Genomic DNA, 17803 nt, shown 5'->3' with positions numbered 1-17803 from the left:
CCAAGCGGCGGGGGCCGCCAACTGGGCCGTACCGGGCCCGGGCCGTATGGGCCCACGTATAAATCTACTCTTAATCTCTCTTTCTGTCTCACACCCACTCTCTCCTCTTCGATTTTTTGCTTTGGATCTCCAGAGAGGGAGTTTCGAGAGGGGGAGAGATCGGAGATGAAGGAGGGGTCGTCGGGGGGAGGGGCGGCCGCGGGGGGCAACGACCCGCGGCAGCCGTCGACGGCGAAGCCGTACGCGCCGCCGAAGCTGTCGCCGCAGGACCTGCCCATCGACTACGCGGGCTTCCTCGCCGTCGTCTTCGGCGTCGTCGGCGTCATGCTCCGCGTACGTAAACCGTCTCCTCGCCACACCCCTTCTCACCCTCTCCGATCTGAGTTCGATTTCCGAGTGATGAGTGGATCTGGGCGAGTTTGTGGTAGATCTGTACGTTCCCGCGTGAGTAATTTGTTGCCTTGTAAGCGATGTGGACGGTGATGCTGCGCTTGGCTTACTGGATTTGTCACTAGCTCCTGTGAAATCTGACCGGTTTCTGTTTACAGTACAAGGTGTGCTCGTGGATTGCCATCATCTTCTGCGCGCAGTCGTTGGCAAACATGAAGAACTTCGAGAATGATCTGAAGCAGCTCTCCATGGCTTTCATGTGAGTTTTCTTAACAGACTTGAGGGTTATACATTGAACTATGAGCTTGGCTTCTAAAAATACTATACAGTTGAAATCTAGAGTTGTATAACAACATATGCTTCCTCAGTATCTTAATTGACCCTGACAGTCTCTTCATTCTGCACGCTTATCAACATATACAGCAATTGAGGAGCCTATATAGTACTTGCGTATACTCGGATCGTCCCTCCTTAGTTATTGCCCTATGAGATCCTCAATTTGTGGGTTTGTTAATGCTGGTTTATATGCGACTAGCATTTGCCTATACTATGCTGCTCTTGATAGGAATTGTTAGGATGTTACTGCTGGTGTACTATTGCAACCTGTAAGTCATTTCATTGTTACTGATGTTACGGTGATGCTTCCTGGCATTGAGCTCTAGAGTCTAGAGTCACAGTCACCTTGAGTTTCAACCATTGTGATTTTACAGAGAGTAAATTGCATCAGCAGTCCTCAAACTTGTTCGTACGAGTCAAATATACTCTCACTATCATTTTACAGATCTGGCTCCCTAAACCTTGTAATGTACCACTCAGTTAAATTAACAGTTTGAGGACCTATCTTTTCTGGCACCTCTGAACAAGTTTGAGGATTGCTAGTACAGACACTGGTAAATGTATATTTGAGCAAAGTTCCCAGCCCGGGGCTGTGGTTAGGACTTCAGCTTGATATATCTCAAGGCTCAACTTGCCCAGTCTACAACTATTGTGTTGCTCCAAATTAATACACCCTCCAATCATATTGTCATTTAGAAATCTGAAATCATTGTGGTCTCCAAAACACCTTGATCACCAATTTTTATTTGAGTATATTTGTAGAATTAAGAAATAAAATATAACAAAACAGTAGTTTTTAGTATTTTACCTGGAGTAATACCTATGGCATGAGAAAGTAATCGATACTATATGTTCTTCTCTGTTTGTCAATCTACCATTAAACCAAAAGCAAGCATTAACCAGATGGGAAATGACATTATGTGCTGTGGTTGTATGTTTCCTGAGCCAAATTTAGCAATGGCTTGTCTTTGCATTGTGAAATACTGAATTTCCTTGCCAGTTATACACTTAATGTTCTGCATTTCCTTTTCATCGGTGTTGCAATAATATGGTTTATATTTCGCTAACCCCTGGAAACTGATTGATAAGACCTGTTTGATTGATACTGTATTAAGAGATAAGGATTCGTGTACTGTAACGGTACCTAGAGACTAAAAAAATTGACATGCAACAAGATAGACCTAAGAATGAGATAAGAGGGACCTACACACACTTCATTTTGCATCACTTTGCTTCTGTAGTTGGGATTTTGCTTTCAAATGTTCTGTTTGGGTTCTGCTTTCAATATATTATGTCAGCAAAAATCTGTTTCTAGACGGAAATTCCCAATTGCCCATCTACAAAATTGCATGAATAAGCCCATATTGCCAAACACATTGTATGTATTTCAGTATTTGATGCCATGTTAGCAAAGCCAGAAATTAGCTATACAGTGTTTCATAATATTTTACTATCCTCTTGGGAATCGTGTTTCAAAAAAGAATTTTTTTCCATTTTAGAAAGCAGGAGTGTAGTTAACAATATTTGCACCCTTTACTGTTGCTTTAATGATGTGAAGGAGGCTATGTGATTCTAGCATGTTGTTCCCTATAGGGGTATATGTGACCTCATCAGTTAATTTTTAGACTGCATAGTTGTAACCATGGTGGGTTTGGAACTTTGGATAGGTATCGTGAAAGGGAATTAGATATCATGAAGGGAATTATGTATGTTTTTCTGCTAGCAAAAGTAGTAGTTTAAGAACCAAATTCATCTTGAAGTTAGGTTGCATCTGTTTTCTACTTTTGGTCCTTAATTTCCTCAGATTTTCATATATAGTTTTGTTCTTTCTGAGAAATCACAATTTTTCACTATGTAATGCGTATGCAGCTAGAGAAGTTCACCGAAACTTTTAATCTTTCCAGGTTCGCAGTTATGGGTCTGGTGACAAACTATTTTGGCCCCCCTCGTCCAGGTAGTACAAAGCGCTAATCTGTGGATGCACACCACACTTCATCCTTCATAGGGTATCTACTCAGTTTTCTAGATGCCTCAATATATGTTATGGGTCAGCGCTGACACTTATGTATGTTCAATTTGAGCACGAGTACGTTTGTACAACACCAATTAACGGACCGGTACATGCATGATGCTCAATAATTTATCTGTGCAGCATTTGTTCTCCTAGATAATGTTTTTATTGTAGATTCATCATTATCAGCGCATCAACTGTGTGTGCTGAAGGTTTTGGTGCCTTCATGGTTTGTTGATCGATGCATCTTAGTTTTTTTTTGTTCGCTTCATTTCCCCTCACCGTTTTTCTTTGTTTTGGCTCTTGTTTTTTCTCTTTTCGTTGAGGTGATAACTTTCTTCGCCATAAACGCTGGGATATTTTGCTTCAGATTTACATTCGTTGACATTCGTGGACTCGTGAGAGATTTTCTTCAAAACAAGAGACTCCGTATAATTGACTGATTGATGCGTGAACTTCCTTCCGTTCCATTCACTACATTTTCTTCTTGTATTTTACGTGGATCCAATTTTGCTCTTGATGGCTTCTGTTCCTTTCAAAAGCAAAACAAGGTTCTTGCCTTTGCATAATCGCCCCTGAACTGCTTGGTCTCAGATCATTGCACAAAAGATCCACAGGATTGTTCTGCGATTCGTTCTCGGTTTGATTTCGCATTGTCGCAGCAGATCCCCATCGCTTACACTCTTGAGTCAGGCCTGCCAAAGAAGCAAAGATTACTGTAGTGTTACACGATGATCTTGTGGCGGCTGCTAGTAACTTCAGTTGGGAATGACGTTGCAAAATGAGAGCAGAACGAACCTCAGATACAAACGACACTACAAACAGTAGCCTTAACGACGACTGAGGAACTATGCCGGTGGGAAAGCCGGGAAGCACACTATCACGTTTAAAAATGTTTCCGTGTGAACAATTTCAATTTTCAGCACGACATACAGCACGTCTTTGCAACGGTATCCTATGGAAACCAGCCATCCTGTAGAAATTAAAAAAACTCTAATCAAGACCTTTGGATGCTAATCTGATGGATAGAGTGGAGGTGGGACAATTTTACTCTTAACCCCTCCCACTCATCTCATGCTAATCTGTTTTTTTTTTCAAATCACCCCCGCAGCAAGGGCGGACTGCCGCGTCCTTTCGTCTACGCGATTACGAAACGCCGCCGCGCGAGTCGTCGCCGGACGCCGCCGCGCCGCGCGAGTCGCCGGACGCCCCGCCAGGTCGCGAGGTCTGCCGCCCCTTCATTTATCCCTAGCGACCTGCTCTTCCTCCGACCTCGCCGGGTGGTGCCGGCCGTGGGACTTCCCCAGGGACACCGCCCGCAGGGTCGGCATCGCCCTCTTCTCCTCTTTCCATTATTGTGTTGGTCAACATGCATACTTTAATTTTCTTCTGTGAAAATTTGCAGGGTCATGGCGATAATAACGATGGCACTCTTCTTCGCCGGTGCTGCGATGAACACGGACCACGAGAGACATGCCAACGCTGACGGTAAATGCACCGTGAGCCCGAGCAGCGCACTTTTTTGCGGCGGCGATGGTCATGGCTCTCGTCACCGCCGCCTTACAGATCGCCTCCTACATCCTACTCCAACCGCCACCGGACACGAAGGTGCTGGCCATGACGGAGCAGCCGCCTGAGGTGGTGATCGTCGGCTCCAGACCTCGCAACCTGGCGCGGCGTCCGGCGACGACTCGCGCGGCGGCGGCGTGTAGCGAGACTCGCGCGGAGGCGTCCGGCTTCGTATTCGCGGCGGCGGCGTCCGGCTTCTAATCGCGGCGGCGTTTTGTAATCGCGTAGACGAAAGACGCGGCAGTCGACCCTAAGCTGGGGTGATTTGGAAAAAACAGATTAGCATAAGATGAGCGGGAGGGGTTAAGAGTAAAATTGTCCCACCTCCACCTCTATCCATCAGATTAGCATCCAAAAGTCTTGATTAGAGTTTCTATAGTTTCTACGAAATAGCTGATTTTCATAGGATACGCTGCCATAACCTCAAAGGCTCCGATGGGATTCGCTAAACTTACGTTACGTTCCATGCATGGATCTACTTTCCTGAGCTCCATTTTTTTTTAAAAAAATAAAAAGCTGAGCTCTCCATTGTACACACCAATTAAGGTTGCTCCTCTCGCCACCGGTCTCCATTGCACCAGCTCCAGTGTCCGGACTTTAGAGACAAGGTGCCAAACAATATGGCATCATGCCGAGTACAAGTACACAGCCTTATTTGTTGCCACACATGAGCTGGGTCTCGTCGTCAAAGTTTATCTCCTAGCTGACCCTCTTGGCTCGGTGTACCACGCGATCGGCGGTGCAAGTGTTGGCCGGTGAGCCAGAAAAAATATCCATTCTGTTTTTTCATCCAAAGAGATTATTATCTTCTCCTCCGGCCGGCTGCCTATAAAGCAGTGATGATCAACCACACGCCACTGTGTGTCTTGTAGTGCATGATTCCCAGCAGGTCGCCACCTCTCGGAGTCGGAGAGGGACAGACAGACAGAGAGAGGGGGACCAAGCAGGAGGGTCTAGGCGTATAGCTAGCTGAGCCATGGCCAAGCCTCACGTCCTGGTGCTGCCGATGCCGTGCCAGGGCCACGTCACGCCGCTCATGGAGCTCTCCCACCGCCTGGTCGACCACGGCCTGGAGGTCACCTTCGTCAACACCGAGGTGGACCACGCGATGGTGGTCGCCGCGCTGCGGGCGTCCGGCGGTGAGGCGGCGCTGGGCGGCGGCATCCGCCTGGCGTCCATCCCGGACGGGCTGGCCGGCGACGAGGACCGCAAGGACCCCGACAAGCTCATCGGCGCCTACACGCGCCACATGCCGGGCCACCTGGAGCGGCTCATCGCCGACCTGGAGGCCGCCGGGCGGCCCAGGGTCAAGTGGCTCGTCGGCGACGTCAACATGGGCTGGTCCTTCGAGGTCGCCAGGAAGTTCGGCATCCGGGTCGTGTCCTTCTGGCCGGCGGCCACGGCGTGCTTCGCCATCATGCTCAAGATCCCCGAGCTGATCGAGGACGGACTCATCGACGACAAGGGTAACCGATATTTTTACCCTGTTCGTTCACTTCTTATTTGCACCTAAATCTTTTACTACCGATCAATATATATAGCTGACGCGCACTAATCGATCGAAGTCTTATCAAGCTTAGTCTCAGTTTAGACCTTGTTCAGTTGCAGGGAAATTGAAGACCCCATAATTCAAAATTCCTCTCAAGCTCTTTAAATCCTTCTCAACCCCCTTGTGAACAGATTTAAGTCATTAACCGAACAACATCTTAAGGATTTCAGCAGCCAAGCAATATGGCAGATCTGCAGCATGCTGAGACAATTTGAACTAACTAATGCAAGTATGCAACTTGCAACTTTAGTGGACATGGACGTTGAAACTTTGTCGCACGCCCTTGTGGACTGAATTCTAACATGACGTTCCTTCATAAAAATGAAAAAAAAATCCAATTAACGTGCCGGAAAAACGCGTGCAGGCTTGCCACGGCGGCAGGAGACGTTCCAGCTCGCCCCGGGGATGCCGCTGCTGCACACGTCACAGCTGTCGTGGAACAACGCCGGCGCGCCGGAGGGCCAGCACATCATCTTCGACCTGGTCACCCGGAACAACAAGCTCAACGGCCTCGCCGAGATGACGGTGGGCAACTCCTTCCACGAGGCCGAGCCCGGCGCGTTCACGCTCTTCCCCGGCATCCTGCCCATCGGGCCGCTGTTCGCCGACGGGGAGTTCCGGAGGCCCGTCGGGAGCTTCCTGCCGGAGGACGAGCGGGGCGTCAAGTGGCTCGACGCGCAGCCGGACGGTTCCGTCGTGTACGTGGCCTTCGGCAGCATGGCCATCTTCGACCCGCGCCAGTTCGAGGAGCTCGCCGAGGGGCTGGAGCTCACCGCCCGGCCGTTCCTGTGGGTGGTGCGCCCGGACTTCACCCCCGGCCTCAGCGAGGCGTGGCTCGCCGAGTTCCACCAGCGCGTCGCCGGCAGAGGCATGATCGTCAGCTGGTGCTCCCAGCAGCAGGTCACCTTCAATTCAACCAAACCCTGTACTCGCTATTGCTTGACTGTTGGGAGACAGAGATTGATCGATAGACAGCGGTGCTCCATTTTCAATGCAGGTCCTGGCGCACCGCGCGGTGGCGTGCTTCGTGTCACACTGCGGGTGGAACTCGACGATGGAGGGGGTGCGGAACGGGGTGCCCTTCCTGTGCTGGCCCTACTTCTGCGACCAGTACCTGAACCGGAGCTACATCTCCCGCGTGTGGAGGACCGGCCTGGCGGTGTCCCCCGACGCGGACGGGGTCGTGACCAAGGCGGAGGTGAGGAGCAAGGTGGAGCAGATCATCGGCGACGCCGAGATCAGGCAGAGGGCGCGGCTGTTGAGGGACGCGGCTCTCCGGTGCGTCGGCGAAGGGGGATCCTCGTACGAGAACTTCAAAAAGCTCGTGGACCTGCTAAGCGAGTGAGTAGTTGGCTTGGGGAGCCAGCATCATCTTTTTTTTTTAAAGAAATTTTATTAATTTCAAGTTTGATACATCGTCTTGAAATGTTCCCGGCCTTTACCCTAATGACACACAACCCTACCAAAAAGTTTTTAATAGAAACCAAACACATTAATAGCTGTCAATCCTAAGACTAGATTGCCATCCATGCACCCGGGCAAAAAAGTCATTGGCCACCTAGGCCAAAAAATACGACACCGCCACAAGGGTGTCCTGCGAAGAGGGCTGTTGTAGGATAGCCCATGTTCGTAACCAATGTGTAGTTGCGAAGATCAGCTGCAAGAAAGAATATTTTTTGTTATCAAATACCATTGTATTTCTGCCGCCAAACAGACGAGTAAAAGGCTGCAGTACCTACCAGGGAGCCAGCATCATCTACAGTCTATGATGTGTTTCTGGTGCTCTATTGTGTTTGTGCAGTCACCAATTGGTGCAAGTGCATAGAAAACGGCTGTACTATGGAGGTATGGACAGATCAATCAAATACAGCATCTACCATCTTATTCACCGACCAATTACATTGTCCGACTAAGATCCTGTTTGTTTACAAGCATGATTATATAATCTAGATTATAGGCAATGAATTATATATTCTGGATTATTATAAATTTGAGAGAAACAATTTATGAGCTGTTTGGCAACATAGATTATCTGAGATCTAAGATTACTATAATCTGAAATAACCATGTTTACAGCAGTTTATGGATTATTATAATCTAGGAGGGTAGATTATATATAATCTATTGAATAAGCTGGAGTGTTTGTTCCCTTGTGAGATTATTTTTCAGATTTTAAGCTGGATTATATAATCTTATTGGCAAACAAAAATGGCCTTCATTTGCGTTGTGATCATGATCGGATCATGTATCAAAATGTTGGTGTCTAATTTAATATCATGTTGATTTGTACACTGAATCGAGAAATCAAAATGGCACTTCTATAGGTGGTAATGAATCTGTGAATGGAAGTATTTATGTTATTCCAAACACATGGCATAATCTCTAGGAAATCATGACAATGTTGGTGTGTGATCCAGGGTTAACAATTTCGGCGGAATTTCGGTAAAAATTTCGTTTTCGCTAGTTATCGGGAAGTGAAATTTCGGTATTTTTCGGTAAATTTCGTTTCGAAATTTAAAAATTCAAAAAAATTTGTAAAAAAATATAATAAAAAACTAGGTGTTTTTTTGAGCGAGTAGCACTTGAAATCGTTCAAATATAAGTTGATTTGGTTGGTTAAAATCACTAAATGGGTTCGGACCCGTTAACGTTGAGTAGATCCGAGCGGATTTCGGTGATTTCCCGGCGAGAAACCGGTGAAATCGACCGGATTTCGCCGCGGCTCTTGGAACTTAAGGTATGAGAAGTTTTTTTTGATGTTGATGCTTGTTGATGTCGATCTAAGTTAGTTGATTTGAGATTCTAGAGACCATGTGACATAGAATGCATAGAAAAAACCAGTTAGTTGATATGTATGAATTTTTTCATGTTAGTTGATATGTATGAATTGCTAGTTTTAATGAATTGTTAGTTTATGTGATATTCATGGATTGTTAGTAGGTATTTATAAAAAAGAACACGAGTTGCTACTTCATGTGATATTCATGAACTTACACCTTGCTATTCATGAACTTCATGTGTTAAATGATATATTTGTCATTGTTTTGTGGAGTTATATATATGTTATGCATTATAAACTATCAATATACACAAAATCAGGCGAAACTCTGCCAAAATTTTCAATTTTTTCATATATACATAACACTGACATCATTTTCTGTTAATATGCATCATTTTCCGGTAGAAAAACCACGAATTTCGGTCGAAATCACCGAAATTTCGCCCGGAATTCATCGGAATTTTGTTTTTGAATTCAAAAGCCCCTTTCGTTCGAAAATAGCGAAATCCGCCGAAATTTCGGCCGAAATTCCGTTTCGGATGATCGCGGGATTTTAAGAAAAAACGGAAAGGTTAACCCTGATGTGATCTAGTGGTTATTAATTTAATTATTGCAGGATATGGTTCTAGTAACTTGACAAGTTTTGTATAGAGTTGAATTTCCGGCTTTGCATTATTGCGATATGTTGCTGTTTCTCTCAGATTGCCATGACTGTAATTCTGTAAATGTGCCATAGAAATGGTAACTCATATAACTGCTATTTAAGTCTTATGGTTGTAATTGTTATGTTGGCTATTGTTAATGTGGATCAAATTAGATTATTTTGTGCAGTGAATGTCTATAATCGATCCCAAGAACTCTTCGCTGGACTTTAAATTTAACTTGTTTACAGAGATCAAGAGATGGTGACCCTGATAATTGGGCCACCAATAACAATGTCAAAGCTCTAAAGGCTTGCCAAATGGTTGCAGCTGATGCTGCGTGTCGTGGGCCCTAGTCATAGAGCAGATCGGCAAATTGTTTTGGAAGCAGACCATCAGTTCAAGCAGCATGGCATGCTTTTGAACCATGGTCATGGCACAACATCCAACTGACTGGCTCGCTTGCGGTTGAACAGCCAGGCAACGCTAAACACCTGAATCAGAAGCAGGGTGACGCCCCTTTCTCACCGAGGTGCCAATCGGAGATCCAGTACTAGTATGGAAGAGTAAGAGCACAACGAGCAACCATTCCATTAACAGCCACACCAAAGGTGTGGTCGCTGTAGCCTTCATCTGCATTCGGATCCACATCCTCTGGGCATGCATTGATCACAGACAGCCAGACAGGACAAGACTACCATTTTTGTAACGGTACCAACTGCATTGTTATATGTGAAAGTGACTGCAACACTAGCTTAACATACCTGTAGCAATTCATCAGATCCTACAATGATCCGATTCAGTTCCTCAAAGTCGCACTCAAAGCGATTTGATTCAGTTCTCTACCTTCCAGAAAATAATCAATTTCACTAACACGAGATTGTCAGCAGAATCACATCGCCAACGACTAGCGCGTGACCGGGCACGCCCCCGTTCTGCGGATCTCCAACGGCTGCGCTTCCCGTTCTGCGGATCTCCAACGGCGCTCCACGCGCACTCGCGCCCGCCCAGTGCGCGCTCACCGCGCACTCGCGTCCGCACCGCACGCTTCGCCATTGCATGCGCGCTGCGCACAACGGCTGATCGCCGGCCTAGGGCACTCCTTGTACACTATATATTGTACTCATTGTTGATCAATACAATTCGATTCGGTTGCCCTATACAGTTCTACATGGTATCAGCTTAAACCCGATCCTCCTCCTCCTTCCGCTCCTCCCGCTTCCATGGCGCCCTCGCCGAGCCACTCCGGCGTCTCCTCCTCCTCTGATGACGACGATGCTCCCCCCGTCGCCCCAGCCTCCTCTTCTGTGATTCAAGGCATCTCCATCCGCCACCATGTTCCGGTCATCCTCGACATGGACGAAGGCAACTACGGCCAGTGGCGCTTCTTCTTCGACTCCACGCTCGGCAAGTTTGGTCTCCGCGGCCATGTTCGCACCACCACTCCCTCTGCGGATCGCGACGGCGAGTGGCGCATGGTGGACTCTTGCATCGTCAACTGGATCCTCACCACGGTCTCCAGCAGCATCTTTGACATGGTTCGGCGCGATCGCCAGGACGCCTTCTTCCTCTGGCACGCCATTGAGGGTTTGTTCCGCGACAACGAGCTGCAGCGCGCCGTCCTCCTCGAGACCGAGCTCCGCTCCGTGCAGCAAGGTGACATGTCCATCAACGACTACTGCACCAAACTCAAGCGCCTCGCCGACAAGCTGCGGGACATCGGCCATCCGGTCTCCGAACCGAGCCAGGTCCTCAACCTCCTCCGTGGCCTCAACCCTCGCTATCGCTACGTCAAGCCGGTGATCACTTCCAAGTACTAAGGATGGCAACGGGTCGGGTTCGGTTCGGGTGGAGTGTCTGGGCACCCAAACCCGAAACCCGAATTTGAAACCCAAACCCGCCCCGAACTTCAATTCGGGTCGAAATCTATCCCCGAAACCGAAACCCGCGGATACCCAAAAACCGACGGATAATCCGAAACCCGAATATTTTTTCCCCTCCTGGATCCAGTTGCGGCCGATTTCCCCATCCGACCCCGAGCTCCCTGGCGAGCGCCGCCTCGCCGGCCCTGCGTGCCACCCTCTGATCCCCTCCCTGCACGCCACTCTTCCCTCGCCGCCTCGCCGGCCGCTCGACCCTCGCCGCGCAGCCCGGTCCTCACCGCGACGCTCCAAGAAACCGCCCAAGATCCGCGGAGGTCGCTGCCTCGCCACCCATCCTCTCCGTGCCGCCCATCCGCTGCCCCCCTCCTCGCCCCCTCCACGCTACCCCCTGCCTCGGTGGAGTAGCAGGGCCGGGCCGCGCGAGCGCTAGCGGCCCCTCCAGGAGCCTTGCCACGCCCCCAGATCCGCGCGGTTTGGTCACGAACCAGCGCCGCCCCGACCGGGGCCCTTGGGAGCGCCGAGTGCCGGCGGCCCCGGAGGAGGGGAGTAGGTCCGTCGCGCCATGGCCGTCGCTCCGCCCTTTGGGCCGCCGGGGGCCGCGGCTGCGGCCGAGCTCCGCACACTGCCAGGGGCCGGGGCCGAGCTCCGCCCATCGCGTCGCCGGTCAAGCCGCAGTCATGCGAGCGCCGGGCGGGATGCAGGCGCCCCGTCGCGGCATCGGGCAGGATTGGGGAGGCAGGCGGCGGCGGCTAGGGAGCTGACGGGGTGAGGTGTGGGTGAGGGTGGGAATAGGGTTTCTAGGCTTATATAGTTATGGATATTAGTTGGGCTTCTATTGGGCTGGTTGTTTTCGGAGGCCCAATGGAGCTCCGCGGGTACATTTTAAAACCCGCACCAAACCCGAAATATTTCGGATATCCGAACCCGCAAATCCGCGGGCGAAGATCGAAACCCGAACCCAAAACCCGCAAACCCGAAACCCGCGGGTATCCGCCCCGAACCCACCCCGCTGCCATCCATACCAAGTACCCGCCGCACACCTTCCAGAGTGCCCGCTCTTTCCTCGTTCTTGAGGAAATGGGCGCTCAGCACGATGCGAACACTGAGGCCAGCCAAGCCCTCGCCGCGACGCACGGTGCCTCGTCCAACTCCTCTCCCACCGGCGCCAAAGATGGATCTTCTTCCGCTCCGTCCCGATCCAACAATGGCGGTGTCAATGCTCGCTCCTCCAACAGATCCGATCGGCGTCGTGGTCGGGGTCGCGGCAACAATACCAACACCGGCACCGGCGGCAGTTCTCGCTCCAACAACCAGTCTGGCGGCTCTCAGTCTGCACCTTGGCCCGCGAGCTACAACCCTTGGCAGGGCATGGTGCAGGCCTGGTCCATGCCTTTCCGCGTGCCGGGTGCCGGCGTTCTGGGGCCCCGCCCGCCGTTCCAGCCTCAGCAGGCCATGACGGTGGCGCATCAGTCGGCTCCCTCACCCGGCAACTCGTTCGACACGAGTGGCCTTTACGCCGCTCTCCAGTCTGCCGGCGCTCCACAGCAACCTCCCAGCGCCACCGACTGGTACTTCGACACCGGCGCGTCGTCGCACATGTCCTCCTCTTCTGGTAACTTTCACCCGTCCTCCATTCACCCGTCCTCCTCCTCTATCACAGTGGGCAATGGTGCTCGGTTGCCTGTCTCTCACCAAGCACACACGTTCATTCCCACTGCCACAGAACCCCTCCATTTGAACAATGTTCTCATTTCTCCTCACCTCATTAAGAATCTAATCAGTGTTCGTCGCCTCACACGTGATAACAATGTATCTATTGAATTTGACCCCTCCGGTTTTTCTATCAAGGATCTTCCTTCCAGGGCGGAGATGCTCCGATGTGATAGCCATGGCGATCTCTACCCTTTGCGCCTGCCTCATCAAGCTCTCACCGCCACTGCGACTACGTCCTTGTGGCACCAACGGTTGGGGCATCCCGGCGACCACATCACCTCTCAAGTCTTAGCAAATTTCCCTTTCCAGTGCAATAAGTCTGAAGATCACTCCTGCTCTTCTTGCCGCTTGGGGAAACATGTTCGCCTTCCCTTTGCTGCCTCTGTTTCTCAGACTTTCTTTCCCTTTCAGTTAGTACATTCAGACGTTTGGACTTCTCCTATTTACAGTTGTTCCGGGTACAAGTACTATGTGGTGTTTCTTGATGACTTTACACATTATATTTGGACCATTCCCTTACGGAACAAGTCTGATGTTCTTTCTACCATTCGTGCCTTTCTCTCCTATGTTCATACTCAGTTTCGCCTTCCCGTCTTGGCTCTACAGACTGACAATGGCCGGGAGTACGACTCCAATGCCATGCGCACTCTCCTCTCTAACTTGGGAATTCAGTTTCGCCTGTCTTGCCCATATACTTCTCAACAGAATGGGAAGGCCGAACGTGTGCTTCGCACGATTAACGACTGCTTGCGTACCATGCTTCTTCACAGTGCTTCACCTCTTACGTTCTGGGCAGAAGCTCTGCAGACGGCGACGTACTTGATCAATCGCCGTCCATGCCGCGCCACGGGCACCACGACGCCACACGAGCTCCTCTTCGGCGTTCCACCCTCTTACGACGAGCTTCGCGTGTTCGGGTGTCGCTGCTTCCCCAACCTGATCGCTACTTCTACCCACAAGCTAGCCGCGCGCTCCACCGCTTGTGTGTTCCTCGGGTACCCGCCGGATCACCGAGGCTACCGCTGCTACGACGTCAGCTCCGGCCGCGTGATCACCTCGCGTCACGTTGTCTTCGACGAGCAGGTCTTCCCGTTCCGCGACGCCCCGCTCCCAATCTCCAACAACATGCGATCTGCTCCATGCGAACCACCGACGCCGACGCGCCACGTGCCTGCACCACGCGCGCCCGCACTGATGTCGTCTCCCCCACGCCTCGCCGCCGAGCTGACTCCGCCTCCTACACGCGCACGTTCCGCGCGCTCCACCAACGTGCTCCCACCATCCCCAGCTCCGGTGCGTTCGCTGGCTCCATCCGGGCCACCGCCAATGTCTACTCCATCACTCCCACTGGCGGCCCCCTCCCCAACCGACTCGGCTCCGGCGCCCTCGACTTCTACCCAGGTGCTTCCGTCACCTGCGCCGCCGACCGACACCACTACCCTCGGTCACCACATGGTGACACGGGCACGAGCTGGCGTTCACAAGCCGAATCCAAAGTACGCCCTGACGACGTTGACGGCAGCTATCTCCCCAGTTCCCCGGAGCGTTCGCTCTGCACTGAAGGATCCTAACTGGTACGCCGCGATGCAGAGTGAGTTTGATGCCTTGCAGGCTAATCAAACATGGCGCCTTGTCCCACGTCCTCCCGGTGCTCGTGTGATCACTGGAAAATGGGTTTTCAAACACAAGTTGCATCCCGACGGCTCCCTTGCGCGCTACAAGGCTCGGTGGGTTGTTCGTGGTTTCAATCAACGGCCTGGCATCGACTTTGGGGAGACGTTCTCGCCAGTGGTCAAGCCGGCCACTATTCGGACCGTGCTCACGCTCGTCGCCACTCACAACTGGCCGGCACATCAACTTGATGTGTCCAACGCGTTCCTCCACGGCAACCTTCAGGAGAAGGTGTTCAGCCAGCAGCCGACCGGCTTCGTCGACCCGCGGCGACCCGACGACGTCTGTCTCCTGACGCGATCACTCTACGGACTTCGTCAGGCTCCACGTGCGTGGTTCGAGCGCTTCGTCGGCCATGTCACGTCGCTTGGGTTCGTACAATCCAAGGCGGACTCATCCTTGTTCGTCTACAACCGCGACGGCGCCACTGCATACCTCCTCTTATATGTTGATGACATGATCCTCTCCGCGTCTACACCGAGTCTTCTTCGTCAAGTGATCGCCCGTCTCCACGACGCCTTCGCCGTCAAGGACATGGGCCCGGTGCGCCATTTCCTCGGCATCAACGTACGCCGGGATAGTGCGGGGTTCTTCCTCTCACAATCCCAGTACGCCGACGAGCTTCTTGAGCGCGCTGGCATGGCGAACTGCAAGCCCGTTGCCACACCTGCCGACACCAAGTCGAAGTCCTCGTCCTCTGATGGCGCACTCCTCACTGACGCTACAACCTACCGCAGCATCGCTGGGGCACTCCAGTACCTCACAATTTCACGGCCCGACATCGCCTACGCCGTGCAACAAGTTTGCCTTCACATGCACGCTCCACGGGACGTGCATCAGGCGATGCTCAAGCGGATCCTCCGGTACATCAAGGGGACGTTGCGCATGGGCATTCAGCTACGCGCTGCTCGCTCACCAACCATCACTGTCTACTCCGACGCAGATTGGGCCGGCTGCCCAGACACCCGGCGCTCGACGTCCGGATTCTGTGTCTTTCTCGGCGACTCCCTCATCTCGTGGTCCTCCAAGCGCCAAACAACGGTCTCGCGGTCCAGCGCTGAAGCCGAATATCGAGCCATCGCCAATGCCGTCGCCGAGTGTTCTTGGCTGCGTCATCTCCTTGGCGAACTTCTCTGCCAGGTGCCGTCGGCCACCGTGGCGTTCTGCGACAACATCTCCTCGGTGTATATGTCGCGGAATCCTGTGCATCACCGGAGGACGAAGCACATTGAGCTGGACATTCATTTTGTCCGAGAGAAGGTGGCCATTGGCGAGGTCCGAGTCACGCATGTCCCTAGTGCACGCCAGATCGCGGATGTGTTCACGAAGGGGCTACCGTCGGCGTTGTTCCTCGACTTCAGAGACAGCCTCTCCGTCACGACCGGCGACGTCGCGACTGCGGGGGGGTGTCAGCAGAATCACATCGCCAACGACTAGCGCGTGACCGGGCACGCCCCCGTTCTGCGGATCTCCAACGGCTGCGCTTCCCGTTCTGCGGATCTCCAACGGCCTGCGCTCCACGCGCACTCGCGCCCGCCCAGTGCGCGCTCACCGCGCACTCGCGTCCGCACCGCACGCTTCGCCATTGCATGCGCGCTGCGCACAACGGCTGATCGCCGGCCTAGGGCACTCCTTGTACACTATATATTGTACTCATTGTTGATCAATACAATTCGATTCGGTTGCCCTATACAGTTCTACAGAGATGCATCCACCCCGGTTAAACAATTGTTAAGATGCTACATCAGAACATAAAAAATGATCATGTGAGTACTAAAAGCCTTGAACTGTCAGTCGTATGCTAAATTACTTCTACCATCTTGAACTATCTTGTGACAGGCTCATAGGATCTGTAACGCCTTATTCCAGGACCTGATCCTGTTTTACTACATTTCAATAGCAGGTCAGTTTCAGTATTCAAGGCATGTACTCCAACACTGATGTGTCGTTCCATGAAGCATCAATAATCGGAGTCGCAGGCTCGCAGCGCGGCTTTTGCCCCTTGTAGCCTTGTACAACCCAAGAGCGAAAGAGAGAGTGCCATGTTGCTTTGTTTTCGTAATGGAAAATGGGGCAGGGCGGTCTGCCTATCTTTCTAAAAAACCCAAGGCTCACATCCTCGTGCTGCCACTGCCGGCCCAGGGCCACGTCACCCCGCTCATGGAGCTCTCCCCCTGCTTGGTTGACCACGGCTTCGAGCCTTCGAGGTCACGCTCGTCAACACCGAAGCGCATCACGCGCGGGTCGTCGGCGCCCTGCAGGCGGCGGGCGGCACGGCGGCGCTGGCCGGCGCGGCATCCACCTGGCGTCCATCTCCGACGGGCTGGAAGGCGATGAGGACCGCAAGGACGTCGGCAAGGTCGTCGACTCCAACTCCCGGCACATGCCGGGGCAATTGGAGCGGCTCATCGCCGAAATGGAGGCGGCCGGTAGGCCCAAGGTGAAGTGGCTTGTGTGCGACGTGTACACGTGGTGGTCCTTCTGCTTCGACGTCGCCAAAAAGTTCGGCATCCGCGTGGCCGCAGTCTGGCCGGCGGCGGCGGCGTGCTTAGCCATTAATCTCAACATCCCCAAGTTGACGGAGGATGGGCTCCTCGACAACAAGGGTTTGTACGTACGGACGGTGCAAACAACTTTATTAGTTCTTCCTAAATCTCTCAATTTACATGATTTTAGATTGGATTTCTCAATTTGAATTCGGACATTACTGATGGCGCACTTGCGGCAGGTTGGCCACACAGCGTGATGAGACGTTCCAGCTTGCCCCCGGGATTCCGCCGCTCCACACGTCGCAGCTGCCGTGGATCAACTCCGGCGCGCCCGAGGAGCAGTCAGTCATCGTCTTCGAGCTGTTCCGCCGGACCGACAGGCTCCCTGCCCTCGCCGAGATGGTGGTGTGCAACTCTTTCCGCGAGGTTGAGGCCGGCGCCGTGGACCTGCTTGCATGGGAAATGGTCTGCCCGCTTGTAGTTGTGGCCGCCGGCAGTGTACTCCTCATTCATATTTGACTCTGTTAGCAGCTTCAACCACGCATGCATGCCCTCGACGCAAGACAGGTCCTGAGATTTTTGTGGCCGGGGTGAAACAAAAAGCGGGCCTTTAATACAATGTGTCATTATTGTGTTCTCAATTTCTCAAACCATTTGGACAAACATCACTCACGGCCAGTAAACCAACATTGAAAATTTATCATGTGAAATTTATGAAGAAATATAAAATGAAAATAAGCATACGAAATCACAGGAGAAGCTCAAGATGCAG

At 51.9% G+C, this 17803-nt stretch overlaps 3 protein-coding genes and 1 pseudogene across 3 annotated transcripts; all 4 read left to right on the top strand.

The window, feature by feature from the left end:
• The first annotated feature begins 77 nt into the window (after positions 1 to 77).
• On the top strand, positions 78 to 2892 carry LOC120649716 (protein Asterix-like). Its single transcript, XM_039926587.1, has 3 exons — positions 78 to 333; positions 549 to 649; positions 2631 to 2892. The coding sequence occupies exons 1-3, from the start codon at positions 166 to 168 to the stop codon at positions 2695 to 2697; spliced, it is 336 nt and encodes a 111-aa protein (XP_039782521.1). The 5' UTR covers positions 78 to 165; the 3' UTR covers positions 2698 to 2892.
• Positions 2893 to 5097: 2205 nt separating this feature from the next.
• On the top strand, positions 5098 to 9447 carry LOC120649715 (UDP-glycosyltransferase 83A1-like). Its single transcript, XM_039926586.1, has 3 exons — positions 5098 to 5772; positions 6220 to 6755; positions 6853 to 9447. The coding sequence occupies exons 1-3, from the start codon at positions 5283 to 5285 to the stop codon at positions 7198 to 7200; spliced, it is 1374 nt and encodes a 457-aa protein (XP_039782520.1). The 5' UTR covers positions 5098 to 5282; the 3' UTR covers positions 7201 to 9447.
• A 1051-nt stretch (positions 9448 to 10498) lies between these two features.
• Positions 10499 to 11095, top strand: LOC120647668. Its single transcript, XM_039924538.1, has one exon. The coding sequence runs from the start codon at positions 10499 to 10501 to the stop codon at positions 11093 to 11095; it is 597 nt and encodes a 198-aa protein (XP_039780472.1).
• A 5508-nt stretch (positions 11096 to 16603) lies between these two features.
• On the top strand, positions 16604 to 17550 carry LOC120647667 (annotated as a pseudogene).
• Positions 17551 to 17803: the final 253 nt, after the last annotated feature.

The sequence above is a fragment of the Panicum virgatum genome, chromosome 9K, assembly GCF_016808335.1.
Source record: "Panicum virgatum strain AP13 chromosome 9K, P.virgatum_v5, whole genome shotgun sequence".
Classification (NCBI taxonomy): domain Eukaryota; kingdom Viridiplantae; phylum Streptophyta; class Magnoliopsida; order Poales; family Poaceae; genus Panicum; species Panicum virgatum.
This window is presented reverse-complemented; position numbering and strand designations above follow the sequence as displayed.